General features: G+C 37.9%; 1 protein-coding gene and 2 pseudogenes across 4 annotated transcripts in view; all 3 read left to right on the forward strand.

Annotated features, from left to right (window-relative positions):
- GFPT1 (glutamine--fructose-6-phosphate transaminase 1) overlaps positions 1-20,321 on the forward strand; it is a 70,420-nt gene that overhangs the window by 42,804 nt on the left and 7,295 nt on the right. For all 4 annotated transcript variants that reach the window (XM_035272385.3, XM_035272387.3, XM_035272386.3 and 1 more), the window contains 6 exons: positions 359-454; positions 7,333-7,430; positions 11,073-11,193; positions 11,574-11,731; positions 18,736-18,850; positions 19,092-19,219. In XM_035272385.3, coding sequence (XP_035128276.1) covers positions 359-454; positions 7,333-7,430; positions 11,073-11,193; positions 11,574-11,731; positions 18,736-18,850; positions 19,092-19,219 — 716 coding nt within the window. The remainder of the gene's footprint in view (positions 1-358; positions 455-7,332; positions 7,431-11,072; positions 11,194-11,573; positions 11,732-18,735; positions 18,851-19,091; positions 19,220-20,321) is intronic.
- LOC144579275 (ribosomal protein uL30-like pseudogene) lies at positions 1,924-2,936 on the forward strand (annotated as a pseudogene).
- Positions 8,312-8,378, forward strand: LOC144579393 (U4 spliceosomal RNA; annotated as a pseudogene).

The following is a 20,321-nucleotide window of genomic DNA, read 5'->3' on the forward strand; positions in this document are numbered from 1 at the left end:
ATCACTGCACTCTGACCTGGGCGACAAAGTAGAACTCTGTCTAAAAAAAAAAAAACGGAACAACAAAACAAATGCTTGTCTCATTGTCTCGTTTTGTTTTAACTGCACATTTCAAGTATGAAGTTAATTAAAAGTGATTTTTACTCTATTCTTATTTTTTTCCCACATAAGAGTAAAATATATTCACCCAATCTTTTAGGCAGTCATATAGTCATATATAAATAACTTTCTCTGTTGCATGGCCTTTTGTTATGTTTAATTTACCAAGATTATATTAAAGGAGAGAGACTTTTAGTTGTATACAAATTCGTTCTTATTCTTTGTTTTTGTTTTAATTTTATTATTTCTATTACTATAGGCAACTTCAGTTCATTTATGCAGAAGGAAATATTTGAGCAGCCAGAGTCTGTCGTGAATACAATGAGAGGAAGAGTCAACTTTGATGACTATACTGGTAATTACATATGAATTATTTCAGTGTCTCTTATAGGAGGTTCCATTAACAACCTGAAAGTTCATTGCCCTTAATAGACTTGTAGAGCAACTATAGCTGCCAGCCATCAGTAGAGCCCAGCCATCTTGTCTTTAGTGTATGATTCTACCTATATAAGATCTAGAGTAGTCAGATTCACAGAAACAGAAAGTAGTTAATGGTTACCAGGGGCTGTGGAGAAGGGAAATGGGGAGTTATTGTTTAAAGGGTATAGAGTTTCAGTTGTGGGATGATGAAGAAGTTACAGAGATGGGTAGTAGTGATGGTCGTACAATAATGTGAATGTGCTTAATGTCATTGAATTGTACATTTAAAAATAGTTAAAAGGGTAAATATTATGTATTGGTCACCCATTTTTTACCAAGGAGTGTCCTAGGTACTGTGAATTCTAAAAAGAATGAGACCTGGCCTCATTGCTGGGCAGCTTACATGTATCTGCCTAGCCTAGGTTTCCTTTCTCAGTGTATGCATGACTCAAAGTGTAAACTTCCCTGGAGGTCTTTCAGGTATTTGCTTGATGGCTTTTGGATAGCCTGTGCCCTCCTGCATTTTTAGGGTAGAGGTAAGAGTAGAACACTAGTCTTACTTCTGGAAATTCTCTCTAGACTGTGTCACAGGAGTGTTTATGCACTCCTGTTTGCAAGATGAGTTTGAGATTGACATTATGTGCTCATAAGATGTCCCTAAAATTATTGCTAAATCATATTTTCAGAATACTGCTCTTTCATCATGACCAGTTTAATAAACAGTTTAACAAACAAGCTTTGGGCTAAGTTGTCTCCATGTTAGGAATTAGTTTTTAAGAAATAATAAGTGGTGTGCAAAATCTTTTGTTCCTGAATCTGTGTGTCGTATGTACAATATTTAGTGTCTTCTTCATGTCATATCCTGCTAATTGATAGGGAATTATCTTTAGGAATAAATGCTGTTTCATATCTTTTTTTTCTCTGAGTAGTGTTAGGAGAGATTTGTTGAAGGCTGAATTAATCAATTGGATATCGGTTATGTGCAGTGTACCATCTGGATGTGTTAGGAACTATGGGAAAGCTATCTCTAATAAAGTCTTGTTCTTGAGGCTCTTATGATCTAGGAGAGGGGGGATGAATATATAATTAACTATTTAGGCCAGGTGTGGTGGCTTTTGCCTGTAATTCTAGCACTTTGGGAGACTGAGGTGGGCAGATCACTTGAGGCCAGGAGTTTGAGACCACCCTGACCAACATGGCAAAACCCATCTCTACTAAAAATACAAAATTTGGGCCAGGTGTGGTGGCTCACGCCTGTAATCCCAGCCCTTTGGGAGGTTGAGGTGGGAGGATTACCTGATGTCAGAAGTTTGAGACCAACCTGACCAACATGGCGAAAGCCCATCTCTACTGAAAGTATAAAAATTAGCCAGGTGTGGTGGTGCATGCCTGTATTCCCAGATACTTGGGAGGCTGAGACAGGAGAATCGCTTAAACTCAGGAGGCGGCGGTTTCAGTGAGCTGAGATCGTGTCATTGCACTCCAGCCTAGGTGACAAGAGTGAAACGCCGTCTCAGAAAAACAGGCAACAGTAGAAAGATGGTGGAGCAAGAGCAAAGAAAAATCCCTTTGGTTCTAGAAAATATGAAAAAGAGGAAGGCTTATCAAGCCCTCAAAGCCACCCGGGCAAACCTGGCACTTTTGGCAAAGAAGGAGCAGAGCAAAGTAAAATAGATCAGCGTTAAGTAACTGGAATAATTCCTACATGATTCCTGGTGGCAGAAACATGATAAGGTGCGTCTCAGACTACTAGAAGTCAAACCTCATGCCTTGGAATTGCCAGATAAACATTCCTTGGCCTTTGTTGTATGCATCGAAAGGATTGATGGCATGAATTTACTGGTACAGACAACCATTGCAAGGCTTTGCCTAAAGAAAATTTTTAGTGGTGCCTTTGTAAAAGTTACCCCCCAGAACCTAAAAATGCTGCATATAGTGGAACCTAATGTGACTTAGGGATTTCCACATCTGAAGTCTGTCCGGGAACTCATTTTGAAATTTGGACAATCCAAGGTCAAGGATAAGACCATCTCTCTGACTGACAACACAGCGAATGAGGAGCACCTGCAGAAGTTTGGTGTTATTTGCTTGGAAGACCTCATTCATGAAATTGCCTTCCCAAAGAAGTATTTCCAGGAGATCTCATGGTTCTTGCATGCTGTCCACCTCTCAGGGCCCAGTTATGCTACCAGAAATAGAGTGAGCTTCCTCAAGGAGATGGGCACACTTGGCTATTGGGGTGAACGCATAAATCAGCTCATCTGCCAGCTGAACTAGACCCAGGTTCCAAACTGCAGGAAATTTTTGTTAATGAAGTAGAAGCACGTGTTTTTGTTTTTTTTTGGGAATTTTTATCAAGTATCTTCAGAGAAGATTATTTTCTGCTTTATCTTCAAAAACTGGAAAGAAGGGTCAAAGTAAAGTCAGTAGCTGGCCGGGCGCGGTGTCTCATGCCTGTAGTCCAAGTACTTTGGGAGGCCAAGGTGGGTGGAAGGCCAAGACGGGCTGATCACTTGAGGCCAGGATTTTGAGACCAGCCTGACCAACATGGCAAAAACCCATCTCTACTAAAAATACAAAAATTTAGCTGGGTGTGGTGGGGCATGCCTGTAATTCCAGCTACTCAGGAGGCTGAGGCAGGAAAATCGCTTGAACCTGGGAGGTGGAGGTTGTGGTAAGCTGAGATAGCGCCATTGCACTCTAGCCTGGGCCACAAGAGCAAAACTCTGTTCCCCCCACCCCGCCAAAAAAAAGGAAAAGGAAAAGGCAATAGCTTATGTTTATGGCAAACAAAGCACCTCTTATCACAGTCCAGTTCCAAGGAAAAATTCCAGCGTTTTCTATGTTGGCTGCCGCTTCATCTGAAATTGGGTCATTCCATGGAGGAAGGAGTCCTATTTTGTTGCATCTTGTATCCTGGGGCTTAATGTTGGTAAATGAGTAACTCTAGCATTTGTACAAAGTTCTCTAAGACTTGCAGCAGTTGACCAAACCCAGAGACATAATTGAATCTGGAGATTCCTGGGGCCTTGTTTTGAAAAAGACTTGAAATACACATAGGAAGAAAGGCACAAAAATAAACGTTCACTTGTCAAAACAAAAAATCCAAAAATTAGCTGGGTGTGATGGTGCCACCTGTGATCTCAGCTACTCAGGAGGCTGAGGCAGGAGAATTGCTGGAACCCAGGAAGTTGAGGCTGCAGTGAGCCAGGATTGCACTACTATACTCTCTAGCCTGGGCAAAAGAGCAAGACTCTGTCTAAAAAAAAAAAAAAAAAAAAAAAAATTTAAAGAAAGGGAAAATATGATAAATAACATTAGAAACACCTTTTAATGTTGAAATGCTTTAACGCTGAATTTAGAGCAAGTAGACAGTGAATCTGTGGGAAGGGGCTTTGGGATCAGAAAAGGCTTAATGAAGTAGGCAGGTTTGGGTTTTGAAGGATTTTGAAGATTTACATAGATGAAGATCAGATGGGAGCATTTCAGTTGGCTAGAAGAGCATTAGCTAGTGGAATTAGTATTAGCTAGGTGGTGAGACCTTTAGAAAGTTGCTTATTGAATAAATGTAGTCTTGATTGTCTGCCAGATCTAGTGCTTGAAGAGGAGTAAAAAGAAATGTCTATAAAAGAAGCTGAGAGTAACTGCTTGCTATAGAGGGCTTTGAATGCATTCTAATGTGAGAGTGGAGTGGGAGGTACCTCCTTTTATAGAAATTACAGAGCTATTGAAGACTAAGAAGCCAGGGGGTATGCTAACTATTTTTACTGAGGTGAAACGGTTGCCAGTCTTCAGTGTGCACTACAAGAAGGAGAGGCTGAGATGTGGTTGTCAGATAGGATGTTGTCCTGGCTGAGGTACAGCCATAGGGGAGGGAGGAGAGACCAGGAGAGAAACAGAAGCAGTATAAACTAGGAATTATGTCTGCCTCTGTAGACAGAAGAGGGTTTTTGAAGATGGTTGAGCTGGAAGAACTTCGAGAGTAGCAGTAAATTCTTTAATGGTATTTATGGAAATTAGGTCAGGAAGAAGATTTGTTTTATAAGGGAAGAAAATGAGACAAATTTTGGGAACATGGTTTTTTTTAAAAAGTACTTTTGGCTAGGTACAGCGGCTCATGCCTGTTAATCCCAGTGCTTTCCAAAGCAGGAGGATCACTTGAGCTCAGGAGTTCTAGACTAGCCTGGGCAATCTAGGGAGATCTTAGTTTTTACTAAAAATTTTTAAAAAAATGAGCTGGGTGTGGTAGTGGGTGCCTGTAGCGCTGGCTTCTCAGGAACCTGAAGTGGGAGGATGCTTGAGCCCTGTAGACTGAGGCTGCAGTGAGCTCTGACTCTACCACTGCACTGCAGCCTGGTTGAAAAACCTGTCTCAAAAAAAAAAAAAAAAAAAAGGAGTGCTTATATCTGTATTATGTGCATAAAAATTCTGTAATAAAACAGGATAGTTGTTATCTTTTTGTTATTAAGATGAAGAGATTGAGGCAGCCAGTTTGCCAGAGGTCACATTGTTAGTCATTTGTTGAACCAAAGTAGTCCCCATGTATGTTCATTGTTCTAAGTGTTCTCCATCCTCTCCCCTGTCCATCAGACATTCTTGTTTTGCCTGTAGTGATAGCCTACCTCATCTCAAAAGGGATCAGGCTTTTCTCAAAAGCATCAAATTCAGAGCTTTGGGTAACTCTTCAGAACTATTCCAACTCTCCTCAGCCACCAGAAATTTCTAGGACTAATTTTAAGGAAACACCATGGCCAGCTAATCTCACCATCTTACACATCCATGTCATTCTTCGTCGTCATCTGCATTGCATTACAGGTCTTTTTTTTTTTTTTTCTTTTATATTGAGTCTTTGCCTTTGCATGACCCTGATTCAGCCTTTTACTGTTAACCCCAAGCCAGCCTTTTACTGTTGTTTCCTTTCTTTCCAAACATTTGTAATTAATGCTGAGGTCTGTGGAAAACACTGTAGGCAGAGGTATGCAAATAGGCTTGGTCTAGTGCAGGAACAGCAAGAAGGCCAGTCTGGCTGGTGTGGCCTGAGTGAGAGGGGACGTGCTAGGATATTAGGTCACAGTAAGCATGAGATAGATCGTGTGGGACTTGAAGGCCAAAGTAAGGAGATTGGATTTGATTCTAAATTATTTGGGAAGTTGGTAACACTTTTTATTTTGTTTGGTTTTGTTTTCTACTTGCTAATTTTTTAAAATAGAGAAACATACCGTCTTTTATTATTGAAATTAAAAAAGGAGAACATACAATTATTCAAAAGATGAAAAGTAAAACATGTACCTTGGTTTTATAGTATAAATAACTAAGATAAGAAAGGTGGCCTGGTCGGGCATCGTGACTCATGCCTGTAATCCCAGCACTTTGGGAGGCCGAGGCAGGCGGATCACTTGAGATCAGGAGTTCGAGACCAGCCTAGCTAACATGGTGAAACCCTCTCTCTACCAGAAATTCAAAAAATTAGCTGGGCATGGTGGCTCACGCCTGTAATCCCAGCTACTAAGCAGGCTGAAGCTGGAGAATTGTTTGAACCTGGGAGGCGGAGGTTACAGTGAGCCAAGATTGTGCCACACTGCACTCCAGCCTGGCTGACACAGTAAGACTCCGTCTCAAAAAAAAAAAAATAAAAAGGAAAAAGAAGGAGGGGAGATGAAGAGAGCAGGGATAGACTAGACAGACTGAGGATGGTTCAGAGAGAGAAGCAGGATAAGGTCCACAAGGAGGTACCTGTCTTTCTCCCTAGCCAGATGAGGAACTGTTTGAGTCTAGAACTTGGGTAGCCTCTCAGTGTCTTGACCACTATATTCACTTGGTGGGTGGTTAGGGAATTTTAGTTGACTAGCTGAATGAATGTTGAATAGGAATTTCTCAGAGGTAGAAAACTAGCCTGTGTGGAAGGATTTCTGGACAGGACACATGGAGAACAACATGTAAATAGCTATAGAAACTGAAAATGAAAAAGAGGAGAGACTTCATTGGAGGGTCTTTATGTTTTCAAAGGATCACTCTTAAGAGATCCTTCTGGCAGCATATGGAGAGCAGACTCTAGGAGGTGGAGGACAGAAGAGAGAACTGGAGAATGTTGCTGTCATCCAGGGAGATGCTGGGTTTGAAGATAAATGTGGAGGGATAGGAACAATCAAGCAATTTGACTGAAGTATTAGGGGAATGGGGATGGCAAAGGCTGAGAGGAGAGTGGGTTTATGTTGTGTACAGAACACTTTTCTGGGAACCAGAAGGGAAATAAACATAACTGAGATGATGTTTTTCCCAGACAGGTTTATTGTGACATAATTAGATATAATAAAATTCACCCATTCCTCGTGTATAACTCTTAGGTTTGACAGATGTCTACAAAGTAGTCATAATCATAACCTCCTACAAAGTCAATATGTAGAACAGTTTCATCACTCCGAAAAATTCCTTGCACCCTATTGTTGCCAGCCCCTCCTCCAGCTCTAGCCTTCAGCGTCTACTGATCTGTTTTCTGTGTCCCTCTACTTTTGCTTTTAAGTTAACTTTTAAAGAGAAGAATGTAAAAATGACTAACTAAGGTAGAATATATTAAATACTGTGATTGTATGGGCATGTAGAGAGTTGAGTAAGGTCAGTTACAAGTTTGGAGGGGCCAGTTAAGTTGTGACTAACTTAATTTACTTTTCAAAATTACAGAGAACTGTGCTTTCTAAGAGGAATATGAATTCTTTAAAACAGCATTATTCTTTCTCATATTGGAAATGGATACTCATAAAATGCGATTCACATGGTTCTTTGCTAAATAATTATGTACACAAACTTTTATTTCAGTGAATTTGGGTGGTTTGAAGGATCACATTAAGGAGATCCAGAGATGTCGGCGTTTGATTCTTATTGCTTGTGGAACAAGTTACCATGCTGGTGTAGCAGTAAGTGCCTCTTAAAATTTTAATTACAGAGGATATCTATAGAACAAGTACTACCTCTAATAACATACTATGTTAAACTCTCTTTTGTTAAAATGTGTTATCTTTTCACTTTTGTGATGAAAAAAAGAAAGTAGGGGAGAAATTTTACTAGCTGCTCGGAATTATTTATCAATGGAAGATCTTTAGAAAAGGTCCATAGATACACAGATAGACCCCCTGCAGCAGACTTCATGAAAGGTCAAGAAGGGGGGAATTTCAGTACTGTCCTAGACTTGTAGCATAAGGAGCTTACCTATGTGTATAAGAGCAGTCATTGGGTTTTGCTTAGTGTTGTTCATTTGCTCTAGACAAATGACCCGTATCATGTGTGAACTTCAATGCAGTTTTATTTTGTGGGCACTTTACTGCAAAGAAAGGGAGTCTCCTTTTTTTTTTTTTTTTAAATCAGATTTTATTCTTTAAATTATTTTTTTAGAAGCTGAAATTTGGTATCAAAAACTTGTATTGTTGTCAGTGCAGAAACATAGGTATATGAGGGTCTTTTATTCTAATAAGTCAGATTCACATGTAGTTTCCTTAAAAAGAGACAGTTTATGTGCTGTTGATGTCAACTCTTACAAACAGAAGACCTTGCTTTGAGGATTGATTTCCAAAATTCATGACATAGTAATTTTTTTATTTGCTGAGGCATAAATATTTATTAGGAGCCATTTATTTAAGCAATGAGTGAAACTATCTGGTTACTAGCCCTTGCATCTCAACAAGCTTTGCTCTTTTCTAAGACTATATCGTACACCTCCCCCGAGTCCCCCAAAATTATACGGTCCTAAACAGAAAGTCTATGTAATATTGAAGGGTAGAGGTCTAAAAATGTGATTGTTAGCTTTGCGCAGTGGCAGTATCATAGCCAATGAGGCTTATCCTAGGCGATTATTGCTAATTAAAAAAGCGACTGTTTGGTCCAGGAGTGGTGGCTCACACCTATAATCCCAGCACTTTGGGAGTGCAAAGTGGGAGGATCACTTGATGCCAGGAGTTTGAGTCTGGGCAACATAGTGAGACCCTGTCTCTACAAAAAGAAAAAAAATTACAGGGTGTGGTGGCAAGTCCCTGTAGTCCTAGCTGCTTGGGAGGCTGAGGCAGGAGGATCACTTGAGTCCAGAAGGTTGAGGCTGCAGTGATCCTGGATTGCAAGGCTGCACTCTAACCTGGGTGACAAAACCAGACCCTGCTTCAAAAAAAAAAAAGTGTTTTTGAACATGGGAAGAATGACATAAACACATTAGTGGTGACTTAGATCTATTACTGAATGAGCCCTCTATTCACAAATAAAAAAGTTGATTAAATGCTTCATCTAGTACTAAGAAAATTTTGGGGCAGAAATTTATATGCTCTGTTAGAATTCTCTAATGTAGGATTTTTTGTTGTTTTGTGGATGCCAAGACTGCTATAGTTAACAAACATTAGAAATCCTTGTGGTTTATCAGACAAAATAGTACTGTTTATTTTACCTTGTTTTACATTCTTTGTTGTTATTTTAGGACACATTTGCATGGTTTTTTAGTATCTCTCTGTATCCTGAATAATAACTGACTACACTCTAATTATTCTTAACCCATTTATGCCAGAGGTTGCAAATTTTTTGTGTGAAAAATCAGACCTTGGCAATGACCTAAAGCAGTAGAATATAAATAACTCCCACAAGCTTAGTGTTCCAATAACAGAATACCAGGCATAAATGGTTTAAGTATAGCCTACTTAGTAGGCTTTTCAAAATTTTAATTTTTCTCTACATTTTGTTGTGGCATTCAGTGGAATTTATGCACTAAGTTACTCTATTGTGGTGGAAATAGGTCGTTTTGTATATTTATATAAAGTTGTTTCTAGCTGGGTGCAGTGGTGTGTGCTTGTAGTTCCAGCTACTTGGAAGCTGAGGCAGGAGGATCACTTGAGACCAGGAATTTGAGGCCACAGTGCACTATAATCATGCCTCCTAATAGCTACTGCACTCCAGCCTGGGCAGCAAACCAATATCTCATCTTTAACCAAAACAAAAAAAAAGTTGCCTCAACTAAAAGAATAAACTGTTAATTAGCACATCTAAATCTTGAGATTACCTTTTTGGGATCTCTTACTTTTAAATATCTGGTAAGTCTCCAGATTTCTTTCTCTCTTCTTTCCCCATCTTTTTATTTTGAAGAATATTATTCTAATATAACATTTATATTATAAGCTGGGTGAAAAGCTTTGGTTTATATTTATTTGTGAGAAAACATTTAGCATTTTAGTGTCAGAAACTTAATTATACATTATAAATAAAATATATTAATAGAAAAGAGTAATCAAAAATAGGAGCATTTTATCTTCCATGATTTTCTTTATGTGATGTTGTGATGTTAAAAAATGCCAAACCAAAGTTATTTAATATATTTTGGGAAACCAAATAAGTCAATTCTGCCCAAATTTGTGAGGAAGCAAAAGTTAAAGCGCTGTGAAATAGGGGCATCTTTAAGTTCTTTATTGCTGAGAAGGAAAAATGCTGAGATGGGTGAAAGATGGGCAGGGCCACTTGCCTGAAGAGGCTGGTTAAAGGCTGTCAGGATAGGTGATCTCCAGAGTTAGAATTAAAGCAACCCTAAATATATACATTGATTGAGCTTAAAGTTTTTGCTGCCTAAAAGTTAATTTTTCTGTTGTTTTTAGTTTTCCAATGTTTAGTGTAAAAGGAATTTAATTAGAATGGAAATTTACTGAAATGAAGTTTAAGCTACCTTTTGCACAGAGACGTATTTCCCCCTTCTTTATTTCCCCTGCCCCATGCCATGAAGTTTGAAAATAGTGAGACCTCTTAAACAAGATTTCTAAAATATATTGATGACTTTTGCGAAATTGTCCTATTTATGAATACATTGCATTTTTAAAGTGTTTAATTTTTCTCTTTATATTTGTACATCTCTTATTTGAAACCCTTCACTGGCATGGGTATTATGTGAATTTTCATTTTAAAGATTAGGAATCGGGAAGTTAGAGATAACGCACAGTCTGACCCAGAATCATGCTCTTTCTACTTCTGAAAATGTTCTATATGTGTGGGTTTGTTTCCTTATAAGAATGTATGTGGCCAGGTGCAGTGTGGGTGGCTCACGCCTGTAATCCCAGCACTTTGGGAGGTCGAGGTGGGCAGATCACGAGGTCAGGAGATCGAGACCATCCTGGCCAACATGGTAAAACCCCATCTCTACTAAGCTGGGCGTGGTGGCACATGCCTATAGTCCCAGCTACTTGGGAGGCTGAGGCAGGAGAATTGCTTGAACCCAGGAGGCAGCAGTTGCAGTGAGCCAAGATCGTGCCATAGCACTCCAGCCTGATGACAGTGTGAGACTCTGTCTCAAAAAAAAAAAAAAAAAAAAAAAATGTATGTATGCATAGATAGTTGTCTAAAGAGAGTGAAGTAAAATGTTAGCCATGCTTATCTCAAGTGGTAGGATTTTTATTTTTTATATTTTAATCTGGGTTGTTTGTATTTTCTGACATGTCATTTTTGTAATCAGTAAAACCGAAAACTATACATGAAATCCAGAGAAGTCCAGTGAAAGAGTATTTGAAAGAGAGTTCTGTGACCAAGTCATCTTTTCTCTGCAGACACGTCAAGTTCTTGAGGAGCTGACTGAGTTGCCTGTGATGGTGGAACTAGCCAGTGACTTCCTGGACAGAAACACACCAGTCTTTCGAGATGATGTTTGCTTTTTCCTTAGTCAATCAGGTGTGTTAATTTTAAAGACTTAAAGGGAAGGAAAGTGATTCTTTCCAATAATTCCAGCGTATCTTGGCAAAAGCTGATATTTAAAGATAAACTGGTATTGCAGATAACTTGACAAACCCAGATTTATTTTAATATTACCTAATTCTTTATGAGTTAGTAAAAATGAACACCTTTTATGTTCAAAGAGCTGGAGTTTCAACAAGAGGAGAGAGATCTGACAAGCCATGTTACTTAAAGTTTTATAAGTTTTTTAAGTGCATGTTTTGTGTTTTATTTAAAACAAGTAATATTGTTAAAAGTATAGGCAATTTGGTTTTGCTTCTAAAACAGTATATGCTAAAACTGTTCTGTATGTTATGGTTGTCCTACTTTTTACACAGGTGAGACAGCAGATACCTTGATGGGTCTTCGGTATTGTAAGGAGAGAGGAGCTTTAACTGTGGGAATCACAAACACAGTTGGCAGTTCTATATCAAGGGAGACAGATTGTGGAGTTCACATTAATGCTGGTCCTGAGATTGGTGTGGCCAGTACAAAGGTAAATTCTTGCCTCATTTCTCTGGTGATTATTTAATCATAGTGTTAGTGAAGCAGACTAGTCTATAGAAAAATCTGTATCTTATTTTTTGTTAGCAATTACAGAACTCATATATTTTATTAATCATTGTAATTATCGTAGGACTTAAGGGTTAGTAATAGATGAAAGACTTGTCATTCTCTCCCTCTTCCTAATCTTATAGTTTAAAAGGGACATATGTATATAATGTAAATCCATTTTGAAAAGGTCTCTGCTGGCTATCCCTGTCTATCACTTACTGTCCTCCTGCTAGGCACAGTAGGATACATAACAAGTATATAACATCTTCTTCTTTTATGAAGTATATAGTCAGGAATTAGAAAAGTAACAAATTAGAAACATCCAGTTTAACCATTTTTGGAATTCGGATATACTTATTTATGGCTTCTGATAAATATGTACCAATGTACATACTACCTCTGAAAGTTTTTAAGGAGGAGTACACCTTTGGTATAAAATTTGGCAAATAAAAAAAATTTTTTAATGAGTATTGTATGACAATATCTATTTCTCTTTAGATTCTGTTCTGGGGAGGTTTAAAGGTACTGTCTTGTTTTTTTGAAGGCCTAATAAGACTACTTTGCTCTTTGAAGTTAGAATATGCATAAATTTAGGCGGGTAATAAAAATAGGAAATCTTAGAAACTTGTACAAATACAGAAGATGTTATCCTTCCACAAGTGTGTGTTGGGGTTTTATGTTTGTTTTTTAGAGACAGGGTCTTGTTTTGCCACCCAGGCAGGGGCTGGAGGGCAGTAGCGGAAATCATAGCTCACTGCAGCCTCAGACTCATGGGCTCAAGTGATTCTCTGCCTCAGCCTCCTGAGTAGCTGGGACTACAGATGCACCACGATGCCTGGCCAGTTTTTTTGTTTGTTTTGTTTTGTTTTGTTTTTTAAAGATAGGGTCTTGCTATGTTGCCCAGGCTGTGTATTACTTTTTATGATTTCACATTTTTGTTTTCTCAGTATTTTTCTGCTTAAGTCTGATATTTCTTGCTGATTGTCTAATATGATTTTGGGGTATTAGTGTTTTTGAGTTTAATTAAAGGTTTGTGGAAGACAATGTTAATGTGCACGTAACCACATTTGAATATTTTCTCTCATAGAGAATATTTATAGAAAATTTGTGATTCTTACATAAAAACTCTTCTTCTTTTCTTTTCCTGTTTTTTGTGGGGTGGGGGAGATGAAGTCTCACTCTGCTGCCCAGGCTGGAGTGCATTGGTATAATTTCAGCTCACTGCAACCCACACCTCCTGGATTCAAGCGATTCTCCTACCTCAGCCTCCCAGATAGCTGGGATTACAGACACCTACCACCATGCCTGGTTAATTTTTGTATTTTTAGTAGAGATGAGATTTCACCATGTTGGCCAGGCTGGTCTTGAACTCCTGACTTCAAGTGATCTACCTGCCTCAACCTCCCAAAGTGCTAGGATTACAGGCACGAGCCACTGCTATACCTGGTCCTTTTTTTTTTTTGGAGACAGGGTCTCTCACTCTCTTCCATGGTAGATAAAGTGCAGAAGTGCGGTGGTACAATCATCATGACTTACTGCAGCCTGGGCCTTCCTCGGTTCAGGTGATCCTCCCACCTCCACCGCCTCTGTAGCTGGGACTAGAGTTGCAGCCTACCACCCATGCCTGGCTAATTTTTGTATTTTTTATAGAGACGGAGTTTTACCATGTTGCCTCTGCCAGTCTGGAACTCCTGGGCTCAAACGATCTGCCTGCCTCGGCCTCCCAAAGTGCTGGGATTATAGGCATGAGTCCAGCATAAAAAAACTCTTGAGTGAGATATTTATTTCTTGGGTATTTTGATGTTACTAACACTATAATTTATAGAGTGCTGAAACCTGAATTTTCTCCATATAGTAATTAAAACATGTTACATGTTTGTGCTTGTTTCTATCCTGTGGCTGAATTAATGACCAGCCACCTTTAGTAGCACTTAATAGATTTTTTGAAGCAGTGTCCAGATGGCTTTGATTGGGAGACTGGAATCCCAGAGCCTTTTTATTTATAACAGATTGTGAAACAAGGGCTTCAAGTATGTGGGATATGCGATTGTTTGATTGGATGGATGCCATTGACTTAACCTTCTCATAAAATTTTTCTGGAATTGTGAGCTGCCAAGGAAACTATATATATTTTACATTTCTCATTCCTTTGTTTATGAGAACTTTAATTTGCCTCAACATTTTATGATGATGATTTTCAAATATATAGCAGAGTTTAAAAATTTTTACATACAGGCTGGGTGCAATGGCCCATACCTGTTATCCTGGCACTTGGGGAGACTGAAGTGAGAGGATCACTTGAGGCCAAGAGTTCGAGACTAGCCTGGGCAACATAGTGAGACCTCATTTCTATAAAAAATGCAAAAATTAGCAGGGCATGGTGGTGTGTACCTGTAGGCCTAGCTACTTAGGAGGCTGAGGCAGGAGGAGCCCTTGGGCTCAGGAGTTTGAAGCTGCAGTGAGCTACGATCACACACCACACTGTAGCCTAGATGATAGAGCGAGACCCAGTCTTAAAAAATAAAAATTTTACATTAACATTGGTATACCCACCATCTAGCTTCTACCATAGCATATTCACCAATTTTATGTGTACAGTTGTAGTGAATTTATTTGGCTTTGCAACAGTTATCACAATCCAGTTATAGAAGATGATCCTGAAATATTCCTTTGTGTTTCTTTACGGTCAATCCTCACTCCTACCGTCCAGCCTCACACTCAGGAACTACTGTTTTCTCCTACTGTATTGTGGCACCTTCCAGAAAATTCTTGTAAATGTAATTTATATAACACATTTTGTATTCTAGCTTTTTCATTAAGCCTGAAGTTTTTTTTTTTTTTTAAATAAAGCCAGTTAAATTTAGCAGTGGGGTTTTGTATACCAACTTTAGTAATGCTAATGTTAATGAGTTCTGATGACCCACTGCTATTGGACCAGCCCAGCCTGAAGTTTTTGAGATTTGTATCAGTAGTTCTTTCTTTCTGCAAGTCCTTTGTTTTCTTAAAAAAAAAAAACAACTTTTTATTTTGAAATACCTATATAGGAAGTTGCAAAGATAGTACAGAGAAGTCTTACATATTCTTCACCCAGTTACCCCCAATGGTTACCACCTGTATAAGAAAAATTAGCATCTTTTTAGTACAGATTTGAGAAAATGACTCTTGAAAAATTTGATAAATATGGCAATTTAGTATTATTTTATTTTTCTTGGATTCTAAAGTAATTTTATTTAATTGTCTTAGACATTTTAGGCTTAGTTACTTTTAATAAATTTTGAGTTATTTAGTCATAGACAGTTCCAGGTGGCAAATATAAGTTTTTATGTTAGTGGGTATCGAACGAAGTTGATTATTATGATTAACTTTTTGTTTTGAGACAGAGTTTTGCTCTTTTTTTTTTTTTTGAGGTGGAGTTTCGCTTTTGTTGCCCAGGCTGGGTGCCCAGGGTTGTTGTAGTGGTGTGACCTCAGCTCACTGTAACCTCTGCCTTCTGGTTTCAGTTTCTCCTGCCTCAGCCTCCTGAATAGCTGGGATTACACGTGCCTGCCACCATGCCCATTTATATTTTCAGTAGAGATGGGGTTTCACCATGTTGGCCAGGCTGGTCTTGAAATCCTGACCTCATGATCCACTTGCCTTGGCCACCCAAAGTGCTGGGATTACAGGCGTGAGCCACTGTGCCCAGCCAGTTACTGATCCCAATCCCTGGGCCCAGTGATGGAGCTAGCAGAAAAATTCTATGATCTTGCTTATAAATTCTCAACTTTGCCTGAAAAACCGTCAGGATTAGAAGGATCTTACTGAGTTTCTCATAGTGTCAGACCATAGACATTTCGATACTTCTGGAGGAATTGATGGGTATAAATGTTAGGTTCAGCAACTTTTATATGTTATTGCAGGTGTTTAGGATTTCAACGCAGTGCTGACTTTTGTTGATTAAAAAAATTAAAATGTAACTTTGTTTTTGGCTGAACAAAAAGAAAAACCAAGTTTAAAATTTCAGAGTCAGCATTTTCCTGGTAAACCTTTTCAAATCTCAGTAGATGCTAAATGTAGAATATAGCTTATTTTTCCTCATAATTGGTTTCCTGGTATGTATTTAAAAATATAAAATTGAAATTACAAATTAAAGTGTAATAGCAATGCAATGGAAAAACATATGCATTAAAGTTGCTCTGTTTAATAGTTGTACTTAAAAACTAGTGTTTAGATGTTTAGTTCAAACAAATAAATACTAGTTTGTAGAATAACATTTTTAGTTATGAGCTAGAGGAACTGGAATAATCATTATCTGATCAATTTGGATTGGAAACAGTGTAAGTATCCCAGGGCTCCAAGATACCTCTGACCTGGTAGTATATTTTGTGATTAATTGATTTATTGAAAAGTAAACCACAGTAGGAAGAAGTAGACTAGAAGAGACTGGAATTTAGAATATAGATGTGCTCATTAGTCTTGGAGGCAGGGGACTCCAAATTCACTTTAGTGCTATGGGAAAAGATTCCAGTCTGCTGGTGGAATATAATAAGTGTACATGGAGGCTGTTGTGGAGGACCATGTGAGCAGCTGGAAGCTGGGAAGTCCAGCAGGAGGAAATAGGGAGTCTCATTTAATGATTGGGATGATAGGCAGTTACCAGACTGATTTTATTATAGAGGGAGTCTCATCCACATCATGACAGGAAAATATTCACTAATGGAGTAGTCCCTTATCAAGAGAGGAGTAATAGAAATTCAGCATATAATCCATGCACATGCACACACACCCTCAGAATAAATTTCCTAAAGTTAAAATTATATCTGCCATAACCGACAACAGCACAATAAGTTACTATTTTCATAAAAGAGATATAAATAAAAGCCTCAACTGTCTGAAACATAAAAATGTTTTTCTAAATAACTATTGGATTAAAAAAATATCAGAACTACCATTGAGAAAGACTTAATAGAAAAAAGTACACAATAAATAATAGGGATAAAAATTTAGAATGTGTGGTCAAAGTGATAAATAGAGGTAAATAGCACTAAATTCCTAGCACAAATTGATGAAAATACCATATTTTTAAATGAAAAGATTGTTTTGTAAAGAAATGACGTACCTCAGGACAGAATTAGTGTTCCTGCAACTTGCACTGAAATTAATTTCAAACAGACTAAAGGGAAAATGTTTATAAAAGAAAAAAGGAATAACGAAAACAACAGAAGTAAGAAAATTTAGTAATACTTAGCTTATGTTAGGATGTGGAAGGATTATCTGAGTCTAAAAGTATTACATAAAGCTAAAAAATTATGTCAATCAGCACCAGTGTAAATCAATATAAAAGGTAAGTTCATGCCGAAAAAATATTTTAAAAACATAGCAATAACTACCTTCTTAAAACCAATTTAAAAAAAGCAAACTCGAGTTGAAAAACAGGTGAGGAACAACAAAGTTGTCAAAAGAGAAAATATAAATGGCCAACAAACATGGGGACAAAAGCTTAGTTTTAGGATTCAATATATGTATGGTATAGTAGTGAAGGTTCATTGTCCAGCAGTCAAAATGGTAAGTTTGATAAAAAGATAATTCTCAGTATTATAGTATGCAATGAAACAGGCACATCTCACATTCACAAAGAATGAAAACAGTCTTGGCAGTTGGACTGTGAATTTTAAAATACGTACAATTTTGCATCCTAAGGAAATAATTGTCTTTTAGTTCAATCTGTCATCCATAACATTTATAGTACATTTTGAGCCTATATATCAGGCATTATGCAGAACTGAATGTTTTACGTTTGTCTCATTTAATTCTCATGTTAATCTTATAAGTGTGTCCTGTGCATTTAACAGATGGGGTGTCTGAGGCCTAAAGAGATGAAAACTACTCAAGCTTATGATGTAACTTGACAGAGTTCAGTCTTGGGAATACACTTGTACTATTACTTAGGAGTGAAAGCAAGTTCTAAAATTGTACCTGCTAATAACTGATTTTCTTAACTATGTAAAGAAAATTAAAACAGTAAAAACTATAAGGCAGTATTCATAAATGTTATTAATAGCATATTATTAACGTAATTATTTTTATTAACAGATAGATTATTATTTCTACTTCTCTACAATTGAACTTTCTTTTTTTTTATGATAAACTTAAAAAATAAGACTGGATGTGAGGAACAGGCAATAGGCAAAGGTAAAAATCAAAGAGCAATTAAAAAAATCCAACAATACCAGTGTGAGTACCCCAAGGAGAGTTTTTCAAGCACTTGCCTTTTGATTTAAACCAAAAACTAAATTTGGTTAGACACATACTGATTTGCTCAACTCATCTTTTCCTTCCTTTCTTAGGGGTATTAGGAATTTTATAAGCATTCAATGGATTATAAGGTGTTTTGCTTTTGTATCTAAGAAATAAAGGTTAAGTCATTTGTTCAAGATTCAGAAAAGGAGAATAGCGATAGATTTCCCAAGTTCTGGTTCATTCACTGTTACTAAGGTAGATTTATTTATTTAATTTTATATTTAGTTTTATTTTTGTTTTTTGGAGACAGGGTCTCCCTCTGTCCCAGGCTGCAGTGCAGTAATACGATCCTGGCTCACTGCAACCTCTGCCTCCTGGGCTCAAGTGATCCTCCTGAGTAGCTGAAACCACAGATGTGGTTTCAAAACCACCACACCCAGATAATTTTTGTATTTTTTTTTTTTTTGTAGAAACGGGGTTTCATCATGTTGCCCAGGCTAGTCTTGAACACCTAAGCTTAAGCAATACACCCACCCTGGCCTCCCAAAGTGCTGAGATTACATATGTGAGCTACCATGCTCGGCCCTAATGTAGTTTTAAAAGATGGATAATGTATACTATAAAACCAATGGGAATTTTATTTTCAGCTTTTTAAAATCAAACGTTCTAAATTCTTAAGATGTAACTGCAACTAATTCTCCTGCTTTTTTTTTTGTGATGTTTCAGGCTTATACTAGCCAGTTTGTATCCCTTGTGATGTTCGCCCTTATGATGTGTGATGATAGGATCTCCATGCAAGAAAGACGCAAAGAGATCATGCTTGGATTGAAACGGCTGCCTGGTACAAAGATATTCACATATTATACTTTTGTTTTCTAAGGGAGTGGTAATAGGTAAAATTCTCAAGCTGTGGCTTGTAGCTATTTAGTCAGTAAGATCTTTCTACTTTTGTTCTAGTTATTGAAAAAAAACCCCACACTGATAGCACAGAAGAATAGAAACACTGGTTTTTTGTTGGTTGCTACCAACATATTGTTATTTTATTTGTTTGGTTTATTTTCCTTTTTTGCTAATATTCTTAGATTTGATTAAGGAAGTACTGAGCATGGATGACGAAATTCAGAAACTAGCAACAGAACTTTATCATCAGAAATCAGTTCTGATAATGGGACGAGGCTATCATTATGCTACTTGTCTTGAAGGGGCACTGGTAAGTTTTCTCAGTTCTAATTAATATTAGTCCATTAACTTGCAGAACTGGCACATAATATACTTTTACATTAAATGAATGAAATAGGTAGAACTTTTAAAAGTGCTTCTGTATTTATGCATTGTGGTATGTTTACTTTAAAAAAGTACAACAGAGAGCTCTGTTCAGAAGTGAAAATCAGGAGGCCGAGGCAGGAGAATTGCCTGAACCCAGGAGGTGGCGGTTGCGGTGGCCAAGATTGCGCCATTGCACTCCAGCCTGGGTAACAAGAGCAAAACTCCATCTCAAAACAAACAAACAAACAAACAACAAAAACCCAAAAAACAAAAAACCAGAAGTGAAAATCAGAAAGAGTACATTTTAGCATGATAAACTTGGATTTAGCAGGTAATTTCAGTTAATTTGTTTAAATATGAATAAAGATTAAGTTCTCTAGATAAAAAATTTAAATTAATTGGGGTCAGGCTGGACACAGCAATTCATGTCTATAATCCCAGCACTTTGGGAGGATGTGGCAGGTGGATCACTTGAAGTCAGGAGTTCGAGACCAGCCTGGCCAACATGGTGAAACCCCATCTCTACTAATAATACAAAAAAATTAGCTGGATGTGGTAGCATATGCCTGTAATCCCAGCTACTTGGGAAACTGAGGCAGGAGGATCACTTGAACCTAGGAGGCAGAGGTTGCAGTGAGCCAAGATTATACCATTGTGCTCCAGCCTGGGTGACAGAGTGAGACTGCATCTCAGAATTTTTTTTTTTGAGACAGAGTCTCACTCTGTTAACCAGAGTGCAGTGGCGCAATCTCGGCTCACTGCAACCTCTGCTTCCTGGGTTCAAGTGATTCTCCTGCCTCAGCCTCCCAAGTAGTTGGGACTGCAGGTGCATGTCACCACGCCCAGCTAATTTCTTTTAAATTTTTAGTAGAGATGGGGTTTCACTGTGTTAGCCAGGATAGTCTCAATTTCCTGACCTTGTGATCTACCCACCTTGGCCTCCCAAAGTGTTGGGATTACAGGTGTGAGCCACCACGCCTGGCCAAAAAAAGTTCTTTTAATTGAGGTTAAACGTGAAGCAAGAGGGAGAAGAGTTACCAAGAAAT

Source organism: Callithrix jacchus, chromosome 14 (assembly GCF_049354715.1).
Source record: "Callithrix jacchus isolate 240 chromosome 14, calJac240_pri, whole genome shotgun sequence".
Lineage (NCBI taxonomy): Eukaryota > Metazoa > Chordata > Mammalia > Primates > Cebidae > Callithrix > Callithrix jacchus.